Source organism: Bombus affinis, chromosome 13 (genome assembly GCF_024516045.1).
Source record: "Bombus affinis isolate iyBomAffi1 chromosome 13, iyBomAffi1.2, whole genome shotgun sequence".
NCBI classification, from domain to species: Eukaryota; Metazoa; Arthropoda; class Insecta; order Hymenoptera; family Apidae; genus Bombus; species Bombus affinis.
The window spans coordinates 8,996,174-9,016,644 of record NC_066356.1 but is presented as its reverse complement, the minus strand read 5'-3'; the positions used below and the strand labels follow the sequence as shown (position 1 = coordinate 9,016,644).

General features: G+C 39.3%; 1 protein-coding gene across 1 annotated transcript in view; it reads right to left on the bottom strand.

Annotated features, from left to right (window-relative positions):
* Positions 1-20,471, bottom strand: part of LOC126923564 (cuticlin-3) — a 68,705-nt gene that overhangs the window by 44,110 nt on the left and 4,124 nt on the right. Inside the window, exons 2-3 of the mRNA XM_050737146.1 lie at positions 19,471-19,508; positions 10,236-10,296 (exon numbers count right to left, since the gene is read on the bottom strand). Of these exons, the coding sequence (XP_050593103.1) occupies positions 10,236-10,296; positions 19,471-19,506 (97 nt within the window). The 5' untranslated portion in view covers positions 19,507-19,508. The remainder of the gene's footprint in view (positions 1-10,235; positions 10,297-19,470; positions 19,509-20,471) is intronic.

The window sequence follows — 20,471 nt, the reverse complement described above, 5'->3', positions numbered from 1 at the left end:
GGTTGTTGCCACAACTATACGCAACAACCGCGCACCGTGCAACAACAATAGCCAGCAGGCTGGCAACCGAAGATGAAAAACGTTCGACCCACTTTCGACTCTTTCGAGCAACGTCTCCCCCCTTATCTTTCCAGGATTCTTTTCCACGCACAAAGGCACCGATTGCTCGCGTGCTTCTTCCTCGCAAACGATTCTTATCCCGAACGGTGTATCGATCCATCGTACGGCCCTGGCCGGGCCCTCGTTATCTTCCTTCAACGTTTTAAAAGCGCCTGCTGCTCTTTCCAGTCTGGCTGATTCCCGCAGCCTTGCCTCGGTATGCTTCGTTGCATCCTCCATTCGAACTTCGTATCCGTCTGGAGAATCCTGCCGCTGTTGTTTTTTTTATCTTCTATTTCAGGATTCTCGTGTTTCCTTCGCTTTTTTTCAGTCGAGTTTACCTGCCTTCCCTCGCCCAGCAGTATAAGCATTGCGTTGAAATTGGTTTTTTAACTAGCGAAGAGTCGAGATTTTGCTTGAGATTAGTTTTTGCAACCGAACTGATACGTTGTAAATTGGCATTAAACAGGAAAGAGATTAAATAGGAAATATATTCGTATTTCTAAAAGTAACAAAGATATTCAAAGTGATGAAAGATATGGATCACTCTGTAGGCAGCGGTTGCGTGTATGTTAATAAATAATGTATACTTGCGCTAACTACAAACTGCGTTTACCCTGCAGCACGTACCATATTTTTATTACTAAACATAGTAGAGCGTAGAGTACGCAAGAATCATCGTGGCACATGCTCCATAGGACTTTGGCTGAGAGAAAATAGTGAGAGACAAGATGTATGAGATAATAGAGGTGTAGGCCTAAACAGGACAGGTGTATAATGATAATAAATTGCAGGAAGAAGAGGAATCAGTCACAGGATTGGCTGGCACAGAGATCAGACCTGGTCTTTCGTTGACCGGGCTAAACTACTCGAACTGATTGAGCTATCTTCGCTGTCGACAGTTTCTTTACCTCGTAACTTTGATACTCCATCGCCTGCAGTGCGGACAGTCCAATAAATCAGGTATCATTGATCTCTTATGTAGACTTTGAAACGAAGTAGTTGAATTGTTTATGTCAGTCGAGCTTCGACATCCTGAAATTTAATTTTAAACTATGCATGGGATAATCAAACTCGTATATTTTGACACTAACAGGCGCTAACAGGCACTGTTAATCTTTAATATAATAATTAATGTATAATATAATACAATAATAAAAAAGAAGGAAAATATATTATGTATATTTTGTATACAGCATATTTCGCTGTTTCCGGATCAAATACTCTGTTTTCAGATACGTTTTCAGATAAACATAAAGATTATTCACAAGCAAATTTAGAAAATTACAAGGCCACTTATACGCGTATAGTAGCTTGACCCAAATATCCTATTGAATCAAATAACTCTACTTTACCGCAACAGTAGATTCGAATTCCGCGTCTAAAACTTGCGTTTTTTCATTCGCTTAATGATCATGTACTCATTTATAGATTGTATCTTGAGATAATGTGTATATTCAGTTAGAAGACGCAAGGACCAAAATGCCAGTAGGGAAGGAGGTAACATAATTCGCACATTACTCTTCGACGACCTTTGACTTCTCTTGCGGTTCTTCAGATTGTAGCTCGTGTCGAAGGAACATTAGTCTCTTCAAAGTAATTTTCAATAATCCGCGTAATAAATAAAATACTAATACTATTTTTCTTCCGATTTTCCATTAAGACACGCCGTTTTAGTGTCACAAAGTGACACTAAATCGAACAAATAAACAAAACTATTTTTACCATCATTTCCCCCATAATTCTCAAATATTATTCCAAAATGTCTTATCAAGATTCCTCCATAGAAAACAGAGGAAAGAAAAAAGAAAAGAAGAGGAGGAAGAGATTCACATTCTGAAAGATGCCTCGCTCGAGATGACTTCCTCCGACTCACCAATCCCATTCAAAGAAAACGATTCCGATGCAAGATTCAAGGCTCGAGTTAACAAGGAGTTAAATCTCCTTCCCTTGACACGAGATATTCTCGTTTCTTCGTAACAAGCGCGTAATATCTGGAAATCGTCGTTCGTCATCCACATCCTTCATCCACCTGGCCTTCCAATTTCCTCTATAACGAAGCACGAGTTCGAATCACCCGACGATCCCAGCCTTAACACCTTCTTAGGTTAATTAACGACGTCATTACTATTTCTAGTCACGGTGAATCGTCGACGGATGCCGTCGATTCCGTCCAATCATCTCGGAGAGAGATCTCAAGGTCCTCCTCCGCGCTTCGGCGGTTTTCGCGCGAAAAAATCCTTTTGTTCGAGGTGAGACTAATGTGCGAATAAATTAGCCACGAGCTGAACAAACACGCGTAACAAACGATACCCAAGGTGTGTTAATTAAAAGTCGTATAATATTAATGTATTTGCTTTAAAATTGAAAGATGGCTAAAATACGAAGAATTGTACAAAAAAAGATGCCTGTAATTTTAAGCTCGTAATCTACATCAAATAATGAATGTTTATATACATGTTTATTAAAGATAAAAGATATCCTAACAATTTTAAGTGGCAGCGTATGTCATATCGTATTAACTCTTGAGAGATCTTCAAGGACGAAACGGTTTCTTTGTTCTCTTTCTAAAAATACATATTTCATCGTTATTTTATTCAAAATCTTTATTCTTAAATAATTTTCAAAGAGGGAACCAATCGCGAATTTTCATCTACACTGTCATCGAACTTTTGTTTCATTATCGACGTTGTGTTCATTTTCCAGGAGCCATTGACGAAACAAGTCCTTCGTTTTTCTTCTCAAAACACGCGTGTCATCCAAAACCTCCGTCCCTGAAGTAAGAAATCAATTTCTAATTTTCACCAGTATTCCAGCCATTCTTCTTTCGCACAGTTTTATAGACATTCTTGTGGAATTTATCCGCAATGCAACTTCTGTTTTATCGTGTTCGTGTTACACGTCATGGTCGCTCGTTTTCCCGCTGGCACTTTAATTAACTCGTTCTCGACGTCGTCGTTCCACGATCGGGCCAGGGAATCGAGGAAGCGGTGAAAAAGCCGACGCGCATCCAAAGTTAACGGCCAAGCAACGTGGCCAAGCATGCGTGTACCTTTGCACGCTTCTAACGGACTTAGGCACGGCCAAATTGATTCTTACGCAAACGACGTCCGGATGAAGCAAAGAAAACGGCACGGATGAATTGTCCATGGATCCTAACGCGAGGTGTATACCGTTACCGGTGTTTAAATACGCAAGACGAAAAGAAACGGTATACCTGGACCTCTGATATTTCTGCTAGCTTGCGGTTTTTCTATTCGCCGTATCCGCTGTCTTCTTCGCTCCGCCATTGTCAAGGCCCTTTCTTGCCTCTCGCGATCACTGTCCACCTCGACTGTTACAGTTTCTTGCCCGCTGAATACGGCATTTTAATAACTTCCTAGTTGGTCAGCGTTCCATTCTTTGCGTAGGTTGCAGACGACGAGCTTAATAGTCGAGGATGCTTGAGATTAATGGAAGATCGATGTAGAGGCGGTTAATTAGTTCGATGTTACCTGAGATCTAGGTCTAGGTAAAAATTCGATTCTAAGAATCCGACGATCTTACATATATTCAACGCTGTATTCCAATATTTTCAACGATCAGTGTATTTTTGTTTTGGATGTTCAAATAGCATTTTGCTTATGAGCCACTGTACATTAAGTCTGTTTCGTTCTTTCAGGATTTTCGATTCTGTCGTGTTTTTCGTTGTTAAGAAAATTTGTCAACATATTAAATCCATAATCTCGTCGTTCAACTTTGTATTCAAGCTTTTCAAAATAAGATCGAGATTGGGATATACAAAACCTGACGATACTATACAAAAGATGTTCATCGCATAGTTCCTCGCGACTATGCAGCAACGATGACGTAATTCGACCCTCGTAGGTGTTCTCTTCCCATCGTTACCTATCATACAGCGTTATTTGTCCAAGTTGAACAAGGAAGGTCGGCTGACAAGTGTAAAGCTATAATATAAGTCACGAGTAAACTCAGTAGAAAACAATGAATCACTTAAGAAGCGATCTTCCGTGCGATCGGCCGCGTGATCGATGGCCTAGCTCGAAAGGATCCACCGGCGCTGATCCACGCACGATCGTTACGATCCATTGCGTCCCTTGTACGGAAGCTTGCATCCTCCTGCGAACTATGGCAGTCGACGCGAATCGATCGCCTTCTTTTTACGAGTAAACCCATTCGAACCGATCTGCTTTTTCACCTCGAGCCACTTTTTCTTCGCCGCTTTAAAATTATTCAACATTTCCACGCTAGGTAAAAATCAGCCAAACGATCGTATAATACGCTCACGGAGATAATGATCGGGAAGAAACTTGGAACTCGTGACTCGTGTAGGCAATGGTTAATGTAGAAGGTGGCTTACGTTTATGAGTTTCTTTTTTTACACGTAGAATTAAATCGCGCCACAGTATGTTGTAGCTCTCTTGCGTTTTCTTTTGTAGCACTTAAAGGGTGGATTTTTAATCCGTAAATATATAATCGGTGAAATTTTATTCCATGGGATCTTTGTTCCGATATTATTCCAATATTTGTAATCACAATAAACGGTAACTTATCTTCTGTTCTCAATTAATATCGAATAGGATTAAAACGCGTAATTGTATTTACCCGACTTCGTTGTTTTCTAAATAAATAAAGAAGCATGTGCTACGTAGATTGAAATTTCAAGTGTAACAACATTGTATAGTAACGCTATCCATCCATCATGGCTTTCCTACTGGATTACAAATTACGTTATAGCTGTCTGAACATGCACTCCTACTGCAACAGTATAGATGCCTTACGAAAGTATCAGGTTGTGCCAAAAGTTGCTTTTATTTTATAAGAAAATAATAGATGCGCAACTAAATGTAAATATCGAGACTTATAAATATTTTGCAATTTCTTCACTATTAGAATCACTATAGCCGGGTTTCGTAATATACGTATATTCATAATGTGTCTAGAGGCACTTGATTACTTTTGCGAGCCTATGTATAGTAATGCATATTCGTTCAGGAATTCGATTTTAATGGGAGGAAGTTATTACAGTCTACCGCATTGGTTGCATAGAAAACGAGTTCCGATATCATACGATATCAGCGTGGAAGAAAAAACACGCGGGTGAATCTCGTTAGGATAAGTTACGCGAAACGTTCGGAATAAATTCAGGAGTAACGGAACCTCGAGGAAGGAAGCGTCGTTGACCGCTTAATAATCCTGCAATCGTCATTAACCAGAATCATTTATAACTCCCCTCTCGTTTCCTATTTACGACCCACTTGATCATAGGTCGAGCCGCATAATTATAGATTCGCCAAACGTACAGTTACTAGCGTGTATTATTACAAACATTAAGCCAGAAATGCGAATATTTTGTGAACTTACTGCTGACCTTTCGTGCTAGGATGTCCGAAAAATAACGGCGTTCCGGCGCTATTACTTCTTCAAGGCAGATATTACATAATAAGTTGGTTCGCATTTACTTAACAGAATATCGATATATCGCTGTTTCCATTTGAATAAAGAATCTCGAATAAAGTCATCGACCGTAATTGTTAGCTTTCAAAGTGGGTGTGCGCGTCATCAGGATTTTTCTAGAAACCAATCGACAGCTTTACATTTTACATAGTCGGAATGAATATTAATTGAACTGTGTACACGAAGAACGTTCTAATTGCTAGGTCGACTGAGAAATTGGCTAGTGCACATCGATAGGAATCGATGTGCCTGATAGGACTGATCGCGTCGTTTAATTTAATAGTGAATACATTACACTCTGGAGAAGATGATCGCAAGAAACATGGATGTAGGATATTCTAAAAAATACCCTGAGTCATTTTAAATCTTCTAATGCTGTACTAACAACTAGTTCATGGCGTCTCGATTGAGAAGTAGAAGATGGTTAACACCGTGGTACGGATTACTTACACGCGCAGAGCTAATGTAAAATAAATTAGAAACCATGACGTTCGATTAATCGATGTGTAATTAGATGGACGAATAACTAATTTAACTTTTTGCCTTGATAAAACTGTAATTGCCTTCGGACTGATCAACATACGACTCTGTTATCTTTATTGGCACTTATTTCTAGAACGACTCGTTCGTCGATCGACTCGATAATTCAATAGATTCCATTTGCGTTCGTAAAAATATGTGAATTTGTACAAATATCCTCGGACTAATCGATTCGAAACTAAAAAGTTTCTTCCGAATTGTCGATTATTCTACTTAAAGTTATTCTGCGTATTCACTTTTATGAAAGTCGCGATTTTAACCGAGTCGCAATGAACGCGTGCGAATCGACACGGCCTTGGAGTTTACCTTGGACGGGCGATAGGGGCGAAATGAAAAGTGAACGTACAAAAGGAAATCTCGATACGTTCGTTAATCGAGTAAATCAATGATTCTCAGGCCGTGGTCGAAGAAAACGAAAGACTTAGGGAAATTTCGCGATTCTCAGCATTAGCATTATCATGTATAAACGAAGATTAACACGTTCCCTATGTACATTCATCGTCCATTCGTGCATAAATTATTCATGAATTCTTTAATTATATTTTTACAGCTTAGGAAAATAAAGTTGTGTCACGTATCTCAGAATATTAGCATAGCATTCATTGGGAGTAGCACAATGGATATTTTACGTTGAGGATAATAGCTCGCAAACGACAGTCGTTTACGACAAGAGACGAAACGTGCCCGCATGCAAAAGCCTATGCTAGGGGGAAAAACAACTTTCCTCTGAGGCGCGGTTTCTCTTGGAAGAGCAAACAACCGTCCACTGTCCGGATGAACAATGACATTTGTCGCGCAGAGATTGACGTTTTCCGCTTCGCGAAGAATTGCAAGATAAATCTATAATTTCTTCTTTAGGTCATTCTCTAATGTAATTAACACTTTCACGGCTGGTACTGACGCGACAAGCTTAACCGAATAGAGTCTTAGTATTATAACGCTAGCGAGGATCGAATGTATTGCTTTAATTATTCGTGCAACTATATTCGTTTAAAATTGAAACAACATTACGTTTCAAAAGGAAACAACTGATCATCTTCAATTATCGAGAGAGAGAGCATTTCGACCGAAACGAGTGCTCCGATCTGAACGCTGTACATTTATGGATAGAACTTGGGATGATCTCGCTTTTTACCGCGTTTCCCCATAAAAGTCAAGGTATTCGAGAAATCCTCGAGCTTGCTTCTGTACCCTCAATGCTCTGCGACGCGGAAACCACACTCTCGATTTAACTGAAACCGAATCGTGTACAATTGGCGTACTTGTATCGCGTCCGCATTTTTCTCTCTAACACTGCGTAGTATAGATCGTTGTTGCTTTACTTCGTTAACAGCCGGAAATTTGACTGGAGGGCATCTTTGAAAAAGTTTCTAACTATCTAACATTGAATATCGTTTAATTGCAAGCGCTGTTTAATAAAGTATATAGAAATCATATTACAATTTATAATGATTTCAGAATGTGACCTGTGCGTGCATGCTACCCATTAATCATCGCGAGTGATATATCTTCGAATCTATCTCATAATATGAAACGAGATCTAACGAGCATAGTTTGCGAAAGAAATATAAAAATATATGTATAATAATACAATTCTCGGTAGTTTGTGAAATGTCAAAGTAATAATCGCCACCAGTACGTGTTTCGCCGTTCGATATGCGTCTCGTTCTCCGCAGTTCTCTGGAACGAACGATAAAAAGTAAAAGGCCAGTGGCGAGGGGCACTTTCGATTCGTCAGACGTGCTGGTAAAAAGAGGTTCGACTCATTAATCGTTCGTTCGAGGCAACGTAATCGAAGTCGTTACATAAATCCATTACGGTGGGTTTCTAAGTGTACTAGGTTGAATTTTCCTCTGGTTTTTCCCGTCTTGTCGCGACACCCGAGGAATTCCATTCAATTCGCTAAAACTTTTTAAGATACGCTTTTTACATTGCCTATACTTACGTGATCATACCGCCTGATCACCGCTATGAATAATTTTTATATGTGTATATACTATGTCGTTTGAATAAAAACATATAAAATTTGCCGTGTCAAATTAGATTAAAACGCGCAACTCTGTCGTATCGATTTTCAAAGTCCTCTTCTTTTTTTCTAAATATTTTGTCTAGTCATTCATAAATCACTGCCGCAGACAGGAGAAATTTACGTATTCGAGGAGTAGATTTCGTATAGTCGAGGAACTATGGTGTCATGCAGCGAATAAAAGTAAAATCATCTATTGTACGCCTATTATTAATATAATATTATTGCACGTAAGCGTGTAATCAATTTCCAAATTTCGATCTTATCATCTCACAGTCTGTCACAAGCTATCTGTGTAATGTGAGTCATGGCTGAAGCTAGGTCATGCAACGTTTTCGTCAGAGATTAATGCAGAATTTTAAACACGATCCATTGCAAAATACTGGAACGTTGCGAAAAAATCCAGCCATTTTTATGCACAGGCGACCCTCCTATTCCTTTACATAATTGACATCGACATTACAGCTGTTCGAATATCGATACGAACTTCGTACAAACTACAGACACGTGTCGAATATTATAATTTTTGATAGAATGGAAAAATGGAAATTTAAAGATGCAAAAGTGTATAGGATGCACAATATATTCAAGAATATATAAAATATCTAAGATTTAGTATTCATTGTAAGAGTCAGTGAATAAATTTCGAATGATAAAAAGGGTCATAAATTGAATTATGAAAATAATGAAACTGCAGAAAGAACGAAAAATTTAGAAAAGGAGAAATCGATCGGTTTGGCCCCTGAGAGAAGATTCTTTGCAGGATTCTTCCCCAAATTGACACGATATGGTAGTCGGTGAAATTCTGGCGGAACTCGATGGTAAAAGGTAAAAGGCTGAAAGTGTTTGGCCGTCGTTCGCAAAGACTTTCGATTCGCATCGATGTTGAGGAGGAAATCGTATGGTTGTCTCTGTTTGTAATCGTCTGGTCGTCTCTGTTTGTAATCGTCATCTCGTTTCGTCTCGTTTATATCTCGTCTCAGCCTCTTTCTCTTCTCTCCGTGATCTTTCTCTGGTCGCCACATGAGAATGTAGGTCACACGACTGCGTTCACCTTCCACCAAAGCAATGTCTTCCGAGGAAGGTCGTTGCTCGTCTGGAAAGCCTCTCTTCTTGACCATTCTTTTCCCTTTCTTTCGATTATTACTCTGCCTCAGCGATTTCGATCGATAGATTCTTCGAAGCTCGATTAACTTGTATCGCCAAACTGTTGCTATCGATGTATCGTCAATTACCAATAGGTAATTAGTAATTACAAGCTATAGCAAAGTAGAAAAGTTCTCGTTTCTGAATTTTTCGCCCACCCGTAATTCATTTTCCACGTAATACCATATTTGACAACGTACATGTATATAATTAAATGGTAATTAATTAACGTCGCGCATTTTATGCGTCTTACGTCGCCAGGACGAAGATGAAGGAAACACGTATTCTCGAGTTCATTTCCATATCACAACAAGCGAAAACATGCCATAAAGATATTTTCAACTTGCCCTTATAGAATCTAACAGTGGCTGCTACGAGTCCATCAGAAATAATTACACGCAATTATAAATTCAAGAAACGACAAAATCGACTTTCAGCGATGATGCAGCGATTGAGCCACTAATCGTTGCTATGATCCTTGACTACACGCGATCATATCGAATGATGGTATGCTTTTTCGAAGCGCAGATTAAAACGTCTCTCTAATTAGTCCGCTTATTCTCCGCCAACGGCTCGCCGGTAATTAGTCGCGAACGTAATTAATTGAACATCTCGATCAATCAAGACGACGACCGCTCCCTGCCAGACTAATTAGACCTGTTCATAAACCGGTCATTGTTCCTGGAATCATTGTCATCGTCGACTGGCGCGTATTGTGCTCTTTAGAAAGTGCGTACGCACGCGTGGAAAGCATCCAGCTATTTTTTTTCTTTTTTTTTTTTTTTATCTGATCGTTTGATTCAACAGGAAACGTTTTCCATGGGAGAGACAATTCACTGGCAGGTGGCCACCGATTCCACCACCAAGTCGACCAGAGGAGGTTCTCGGTTAATTGACCCTCCGTCTAATTAGTTATCGCTGCCACACTGACAATTAGAAAGCGCTACAGGTGTGTATATGTACTCACATGTAGGCAGCTGCTCGGGTATTTGGGCCGCTTGTGTGGTGCTGTGCCTCGCTATTGTGATCTGAAAAAAAGAAGAGCGATGCTCGTTAGATCGTCCTTAGAGAATCGTTTGTCCCTATAGATAAGACGAACAAGGGATAGCGTGGGACGGCGATGATTAGACCGAAGATATTTTTGCATTTGTGGGAAATTTTGAAGATACAGAAATATACAGAATGCATAAAGTTGTTCGAAGATTTAAAGATTTTTGCAGAAGCAGTTCTGTTGGTTCTCTTCTCGCGAAAGAAATGTTTCGTAAAGATCGGAATGCACGAATAAGGTGATGTAAATTCGTGAGGAACGTTGAACATCTTTTTATCGAAGTATAAGATCTCCTCTTTTGTTTGGCGAACAGTAGTTCTTTTTTTATTTACCAAAGTTCCTAACATTTCTGACAATCCACCTATCAAATAACGAGGACAAGATTCAGATAAATAATCATTGCAAGAATTAAGGAAAAGTTCACTGACTGATATAAGAAGCTTTGAGGACACGTACGATCAGCCATAAGAAAGGATCGATAGGTTTCAATAATGACATATTCGAGAATCCAGTCCCGGATCAAAGATCGCGTCATCGACTGAAAAATCCTTGCGAAAATGTCAGGCTGAAACCATGATTCGCTCGACTCTCTCCGGTATTGCTCGAAGTGTGTATGAATCATGCGATTTCAGAGGCGCGTGGAAACACGAGAGTCCGTTTCTCATCGATTAAACTTGATTATTAGCCACAAGGATCCGTGGAAAACGTGCCAATTGAACACATCCGATAGTCTGACACAGCACAATGCTACATTTTTCTCATCAATTAACTTTTTTATTAGTACTGAATTTTAATTTGAAAGGTCTCTGTGCTCGCACAGTCCTTGGCCAACGAATTAGAACCACTCGGAACATTGAATTTTACATCGAATTAATTGCAATAACCGGATATTTTGTAAAAAGTTAGTATACAGCGTATACGAATAATCGATCGTTTAAATATCATTATGATATTTAATTGCGAGGTGTATAATAATACTTGCCCCAGATATCTTGTAGTTTCTACGTACATTTTCAATTTGTTTCAAGTCTCGTCGATATAATCACGATGGTTGAGTCTCATTGATTCAAAGTGCTAATACAACTTCAAAATCATAAACGATCGAATACTTTTGCAAGCGATCTCTAGCGTGGCATATATCAGAAAATTTCATAATCAGCGTTCCTCGAGCGTGTCCTTCGAAATAAATTGCATCGTAATCAAAATTGTTTAGCCCGGCAAACGATCGATAAGAAGAACAAGAAGCTCGATGGTTAATTCGAGCAGTAAAATCCGAGCTGTTGGCTGGTCGCGCAAGGTTGTAAATAAGACCTCTAAAGGCGACCATACGTGCACGCATATGGTAAGGCCAATTGGATAATGGAAAGGACGAACATCGTGTTGCAAGTCTGGATCGTTCCTAATTACCCTATCCGATAAAACATAGCAACTCGTAACAGTATCTAAACATTAGGTCTGCATAGTTACGTGCATCATAATTATATTTCACCCTGTCTTATCATTCGTGGGAGTTGTCAAACCATTCTATAGAAGATTAAACAATAATTAACAATCCATGAATAATTCAGTGTTTATGCAATTCATCATCCATAATTCATGTTTCATTCTTTCGAATTTGACCAATACTTTACGAAGAATAATAGCTTAGAAAAGTGTACAGTTTAAGGGAAACTTGGATGTTCAATATCGAACGATGTATGAATTTTAATAATCGACGACTAAAGAAGGGGCAAACGTTTGTTGAAAATTGTCGCAACGATAATTTAGAATCTTGATTCCTTAATAAAAGCCTTTCGAGAGAATTGATCGTTACGATAAATTGCTCGCAGAGCTGATCATTATAGTAGAATTGGTATAACCGATGACCCAAGATGTTTATGCAATAACGGTGATCAAGACATTGATCATCTTGTTTAGCAATGCTCTCTTTTTGCAACACAAAGAAACAAATTTATCTATTCTACATTCTGCTTCCTTGCTGTAGTCTCATTTTAATTGTCTTCTCTTTAGTCGCGACTGGACAGATTCAAGTATATCCGATGGCTTCTTAAACCCAATTTCTCCGACTAAATTTTGTTATTCTTCCGAGAGTCGAAGGTTGCAATAATAAAAAGGAAAAAAAGAATAAAGAGAGGGAAGAAGTAGAAGTGCAAAAACTTGTCCACAGTGCAATAAACGTTCTCTGACGTGATGCGATGACGGTGAACGTGGCAAGGGCACTCGAGACACCTCTTACTCCCTCGACACACTTTTATTTTCCAATCCATGCCGATTTAGGTATCGACATTACGCAGTAGACTCGGACAACTACTGCTCTATGGATTAGGTGAGCGTGTAATTGTCGGAGTTGATCCAAGTTGCACCGTGTCGATGTAAGCTCTTACGTCCAGCTCTTTTTCTTCTTGTATACCCGACGATGGTCTGATGCCTTCGTGGCAGATCCACGTAACCCTGAACTGGTTTTATTCGAGCAGTGATCCACCGATAGTACTATTATATATCTACATTAGAATTCCATATTAGGATATAGAGACGAAGTAAATAAAATACAAATTGGTTCTTTGGATGGAAAGTGAGAGTTTGCGATACGTTTCTCACGTCGAAAGTTATACCACACGAAGACGACATTAGAGAAATTGTCTAATAAACACCGACATCGGCGTTGTTAAATGTACTTATCGGTGTGCGCCGATGAAAGTGGTTCAGCGAGTCAGCGGCCATTTCGCATGTGCTTAAACAGGCGTCGTAAATTCTAGGAAAGATACTAACGTACATGCGAAATGAAATTACATGTTTCTTTCATACATGTTTGATCACATCTTCGACCCGTTGCCGATTTCTGCCAATGCTTCTTCTTTTAAAATATTACCGCTGGACGATACTACGGACCAGACGATATTAGCGACATTTGCTCCCTACTGCGATCCGAAGAACTTCGAGGCGGCTAAAACTTTGTAAATTTCTGCAGAAATTCAATTAGAAAATGAAAAACGCAGATTGGTTTGAAAGGCTGTCAATGTGCTTTGGAACACGATTTACAGCAAATTTCTTCTTCCTTAATTTCTTGGTAATTATCCATTGGAGAAGATTTAACGAGTAGTATTACCTCGCCAAATTTAAACCTTAATGAAGCGACGTTTCATACGTGTCAATCTAATATGCATATGTAATTGACAGGTAAGGTACTTAATCTTCGAACACGATCTTTTACACCCCGCAATTATGTTCGTGTCAACTCGTCTCGCGATAGGGTGTGTCAGAGAACAGAACTCGTGTTATGGTGGAGAAGGTTACTCTGCTATGGTTTCTATCGGATAATAAAACTGCGAGTGCCATATACGGATATGCGGAGTCGCATGCAGAAGCCTCGTTCATACAACGCCGTCAGTTAGACACTCACGTTCGTGTTTGATCCAATTACACATAATCGCGAGGATGCAGCGCGAAATGCAGTTTCGTAAAAAAATCCGCCTCGAGGCTGATGTCGATCGATGGGCGTACAAAGCTCAGATCTATATCCACGCGAACGTTTATCTTTCAAGGATGAGACTTTGAAATACGATCCGTGTAACCTCGCGGTAATACAAAGTATAATAATTGTAACTATAGTTTACCGACATGAACGTCTTCCAAAGTACATGTATGACTTTCGTACAAAAATGATGGAAATGCGCAAGTTATTTCAAGGTCGTTGCGATTATTTGCATAAAGCAGTGTCTCTCAAGCCTTATCTCAATTTGCCTGTACATAGAAGTCCCCCTTTTACCTTTACGACCATTACGCGTTTAACAAGGCACAGTAAGCTCATTAGAAATAACTCTAACTTAATATCTAATTAGTTGCAAAAACCTTAGTCTGAAAATAATTACAGCGATCGATGATCCAATTTAGTAGCTCCATGGTTTGAAAAACGGAATTGAATGTTCTTGCAGAATTTGGTTCTTCGCTGGTACATTTTTCTTTCTTGCGAATTTCGACTGCATTAACGTGCAAGTTTTATTTTTTTCCTGGCAAACTCGTTTCTTGACACTTGCGGTGTCTTGGCGTTACAAGGCGTCTTCAATCATTCTTGCGATCATTTCCTAGGTATATTTAAAATTCATCGGTACGAGACTCCCAATTATTTTAATTATTCAAGTTCCCGAGCCACTACTGTTGTTATACCTCGACGTACCCTCAGCCAGTACTAACTCTTTGCAAGCTGTTTTACGACTCTTGAGGAATCCGGATTGAGAACCCAGAGAACAGAGTCTTATTTTCTGTTTATTCTTGGACTCGAAGTCCTGGGATGTTGGTTTCACGGTAAAAGGAGGATTTCTCCTGTCCTTTGAATAGCAAGCGAATATTCTATATCACGTGAGCGTCGGGAACAATTTTACAGCATAATTGTACACAATTGCACACGACATCAAATCTTTCTCTTCGCTCTTATGTTAAATAATGGTAAATAATCGTTCTTAGACGTGACGGTTCACTCCGAGATTTTGTAACTAACATTTTCAACGCTCACTTAATGGAAACGTTCGATCCTGTAAGAAACGCGTATCAAAGGACAACAAAATATCATCATACGTTCTAATTGACCCTAAGCAGGCAAGTTATCGAGTGAATCAATGGATAATCGGATCGACGTAGTCGCAGATGTAGCGTAGGTTGAGATCTCCTTGAGAACGCCTCCCAACGTACGATCCTGCTGGCATAACGCAAGTTACATTACTCATTCGCTTCTACTCGATCGTTGTATCTCTATAAGTATCCAAATGACGTCATCGTTGCACGCTTTTCGCTGAAATACGTTCCGATCTTTATCGAAAGGACTGGTTTTCCTGCAGACTCCTATATTCCGAGATAAGGCAGGATCGTATATTTATTTGAACTCATCAGGGGACAAACGATTCATATAAGAGTATAATGTACTGTAATTTTTCGTTCGTACAGTCGTTCACGAAAGTATCGGAACAATTGTAGGAACTTTGTTGCGGACTTATCAAGCGTGTTATATAAAACATATTTAAATTTCGTGTAATTTGTAATCCATTGAGAAAACAATGAATAGCTATTAGCGCCACTGTGGTAGGTTTTCAACAAATCTGAGAAAATTCTTGGACATTCATTGAAGCGTCTCTGCTATCTTATACAATTTCAACGTTTGGAAGGTCTTTCGAAAGAAAATACCAATTCTGCCTTGGAAATACAAATGAAAAAATAGAAGAGAGAGAGTCAATCTATGGTAATAAATTTCTCAACGTGTAAATTGATAATAAGAAATATAGAATTATGCAGATTCTTTGCCTGTTTGAAAGATTCGCGTGAAATTATATAAAGTCGACAAAGCGGAATTATCTGGTATACATTAGCCGAAAGGTAAATTCTGCTTAATTGCGTCAATTCTGTCGGTACAATTGCACGAAGTATTTTCGAAACAATCGGCAAGCTACGAAACACGACCAACGAAGTCAGATTTAAGATACTAAATGAGCATTGTTGAAGGTGACGTGCGAGTGGCAGAAAAAAAAGCTTGAAAGTGGCCGATGTTGCGTGGGTGTAGCCAGAGATTGCAGGCTCTCCGTGAAATTTCGTATTTCAAAAGGAACACCCACGCTCTCTTCTTTGACACGTCGCTGTCGCTCATCCAGATAATCATTCTGAATTTGGACATTCGAATCTCTTGATTAGATTCATTTAGAAGTTTGTTTCGCTTCTAACTGAACGCCCTTGTCCGACCAACGTTACGTAGAACGACGGGATTCGACAAATCAGTGAAAAATCATTTACGCAATCCTCGTTCTAAACTTGGTCGCGTCACTGACGACTTTCTCTCGGTCTAAAACAAACGTGATTTTCTATTGACCGTTCGTGCGATAACGTTCCCTCTAGCGTGTGTCCATAAACAGAGAAATCCAATTGCTTTATCCTGACGATTAGTCTGGTTGATTGTCCATTGGCATCCTTAGTTTTTGTATTATGTGAAATCACGTGCACTATTACAAAAAGTATTATAAACAAACATAAAAATGAACAAAAATAAATTCTATTTTTAATGATAGAAATGGTAAAAATAATTCTATTATGAACAACGTTGACACGAGTTTTGCATACATCCTACTTCAGTACAAATTGCGTATGTTTATTCGTCATACATTCAGTGAAGCAACGTTCGTTAAATTAGAAGCCTACGTACTTGGATTTCCTATGGTAAAGGAATTATTCCGATGAATTTCGATGTGCAACAGAATAATAATACTTATGGTATAAAATTTTATAGAATCTATATAAATTTTATTATTTATTATCCATCCATATGTCTATTTAATTACAGGCAAATTTTATGCGGATATTAAATTCAATTAAATCCACTTTATTTAATTAGTCAGCTTTATAACGCGGTGCAAAATTTATTATTCTTTTCGTTCGCGGTAAAATAGTATTATAAAATGAACAGGGTCCCCTCCTAACCGCTTTAAGTAGTACACGAGCATAAATTATTTTCTAAACAGTACCGAAAGTTCACATTCGGTCTTCCTCTTTCTTGGTACGTGTGAACTGCTAGCAAGCGAGCGTTTAGAGGCTCACTTCCGGTATCGGTTCTCCTATCGACTTCACAGTGAAACGTTTGTGAAAACGAGCTGTAGGGACCTCTCCGAGATCATGCGCCGATATTTAAAAGAACAGCAAGTAAAAGTAGGCGTGGCTGTTTCTCTAGCGATCGTACCTCTTTCTCTCGCACACAGAACATTCGTGCAAATATTTGCATCGCGTTGTTCGAATAACTTTGAAAATTCAGCCTCCGCATGGCGTGATTTTTACGCAGGAACGCGCTCCGTAGGTTTTCTCTTCTTCCTTTTCCCTCCATTTTATTGCTTCCTGCTAAACTTGAAACTTTCTTGGCGTTTTTCTTTCAGACAGACTTTTCGGATATCTTAAGATCTATGCTCTGCGTGTTGTGCACATATTTGGCTGACGCTATACTTGTTCGCATTGGCAATGATCAGCCAGTTAGAAATTTTAGTGTATTCTTGTGGAGTGTGCTCAGTGTTCCGTAAACGTTTGCATCTGCTCGAGAGTTTTGCTACTTTTTCGTGCGAACCCGATCCAAAGTTCTTCTTTTCTACGCATGCAAATGTTTATCGTGATCTCGCAAACAGTTGAACGTCGTGCGAGTTTACGCATCCACTTGGAAATTCGCGTTTCCTGTGTCACGATGATTTCTTCGCGATCACCTACACGCTTTCTTCTCACAAACTTGCAATTTCTACTAAGATCGAGGTTTTTCTTTATGCGAACGTTTATACGTTCACTTTTCAAATCGGTGACCATTTCCAAGTGGAAAAATAGAACTATACTTGCACGTCGACATTATTTTATTTAGTCGTACATTATCAAAAGTATACAGACATTGGTTCTTGGTCGAATGCAATTTACAAGATTACAAAGATTTATAAAACCACATACATTTGCGAAATTTATAATTTACAAAATTACAAGTCCAGACACTTACAATGGCTTTGTCCTTCGTTAGAGTAGAATAGTATGACACGATAGAATTTATTTCGGAAAGTTAATATGCAATTAAAAAATTGACATCTGCAAGGATCAAACGGTATATAGGATTTCTTGAGATGTATAAAGGAACATTACAGCATAGTCATATGATTTCCTTTTTAGCAAGTTTAGTAAGTTTTATACGTGCACTTCTGAGAATCCTGAGGTTCTAATCGGTATAATTCCTAGATTCCAGGCTATTTGTCGATTATTAAACGTTGCACAGAGCCATGATTGCAACCTTTGAATGAGTTAACGACATCAATTCCACAGTTCTTTGTCAAGAGAACGTCGCTTCATTTTGCCAGGATGTTTACTATGATTATCATAAAAAGAGCAAGTATCTGCTGAAATTATCTTGTGCAGCCTTCATTTCGCTGAATAGCTCGAGCAACAGGAAAGTTTGTAACGCTTGTTAAACACGTTTCAAACAAAAACTGTATCATTGCAATCAATACGAAATACTAGTGATTCGTTTGAGTAAATTCGTGCTCCATAAAAAGAGGAAAATTTATCGTATCATTGGACTAATGCAACACAGCTTTCACAACCAATAGAAAAGATTATCCTTGCATTGACTAATCACTGAAATCTCGCTAATGGTCAGAGCGAGGATATTTTTCCAAGTTCACATTTTTACGAACAGAGCCGAAAAAATGGGATCCGAGTGAGCAATCTGTTTCGCCGTACTTTTCTTATACGTTACATGTCTTTTATTTTACTTTTATCTTATCTTTCAATTTCCCATAAACGTATCAAATCTACAAATTCTGCGAATAATATCAGTTTAATTACGCGTTAAGGTCCGAAGGATAAATTTGTTTCCGAATCTCACATCCGATCTTTCAAAATTGTATCCCAATTTCCGTCGAATGTAAAGCTGTGAACGAGGTAAAATTATTTAAAGAGACTCGAAGAGGTGGTACATGATAGCGCCGTTTCGCTGGATTGCCGCACATTAAATTAACTTCGAGGTGAAAAATTGCGGGGCATAAAAAATATTGCAGCCGTCTCGACACAGTTTTCCTGACAGTCGGTTTAGCGGCACGTTGTACCAACAAAGGATTACATAATTCCCCACATTCCTGGCCAACATACTACGCTCCCCAGTCATGCTCGTTTTTCGTACGGCATGATACGAGAGAAAGTATCATACACGTACTTGTTGTCTACCATGGAAATTGAAATCGAAATTCAGAGGCCATTTCGAATTGGACGGTCCAGCTGTTTCACACGCTGAAGAAACGTATCCAAGTTTCACATTTTCGTACTACATCATTGGTTACACTTGTATATACGTTTCGTGTAATTCAAAGGGTATCTTTGATCATTTACATTAACCCTTAATGACGATTAATACTGATAAACAAACTAAAGCTGAAAAGTATGTTTCATTTACTACACGTTGTGACACAAACATACTTTGCTTTTGATATTATGCAAATTTTTGTATCCATGTTTATCCTTGTACATCTGTATACATCTGTGCTGGATACAAATGCATAAACATCGTGGGTATGCTTAGGAATCTAAAGAATTAAGGTTGTGCAATCGATACGAAATACTTGTTAGGGTATCTTGAGATTATCAGAAGACTTTTTCATTTACTCACCAATAAAAATGCCAGTGCGATCCCCCGCCAGTCCATGGCTAAAATAAAAGAGAAAGTCTTATTAATAACTGGGTCGAACTCCCATGAGTACGATCGACCGTGCAAACGTCTCTCGCGCGAGAACACTTGCAACAAAACACGAAAAATCACACGACGACCGGTCTATCTTCTTACTTAATACATCCACTCGATGTTCTTTGTACTTCTATCCGGTTAAACGTCTCTACTCACGACCAAACAAACTTTGATTCGCTAACTGTACACTAAACAGACTACGTAACGAGGTTCTCGATGCCAAAAAAATCGTCCTCCATTCGCACATTCCAAAGATCCATGAGATATCGTCGAGACCTTCTCGTCGATGTTCCACGGAATCATAAATCAAGTGACGCGACACGCCTGAAGGTTTGTGAGATTCGCAGACGCAAGAAACTCGTCTCCATCTTGCCGCGTGGTGATATGGAGGACATAGAGAGAAAAAAGGGAGGAGAAATGGGAGAAAAATTCGAAGGGTCGAAGGGTTTGATTTTGATGTAGGGAAAACGTTTTCGAGCTGGTTAGTAGAGCTGTGTCGAGAAAGCGACACGGTGTTTCGCGGAGGTGGCCGAACATAACGCAACGTTCACTTTTTCGAGCAACAGGAGAGGCCGGTGCACGGAACAGGAACGACCTCGAACACACTGGACCACCGTGCCTGACCATAGCCCTTCCACGCGGACGCCATTTTCACTGCACCACGACCCCTTTATGTTTTTCGATTGAACATGACGCGACGTCGCGACGACACGAACCGCGCGATTTTACGAGGCTGGTCGATCGACATCCCGCGAGGTTCTGCCACCTTCTTTCCACCTTTTCTCGTCGCGACCAGCAAAGTCAGGCTCGTGCCTCGCGATTTGATGCACTTGGGAACCCAGGGCCGTAACATACTCTACCTTTCACTTTCTCTTCGTCACGTGGAAATTCGTTTCTTCCAACCTTTTCGTTGGTCGCGTTTGAAA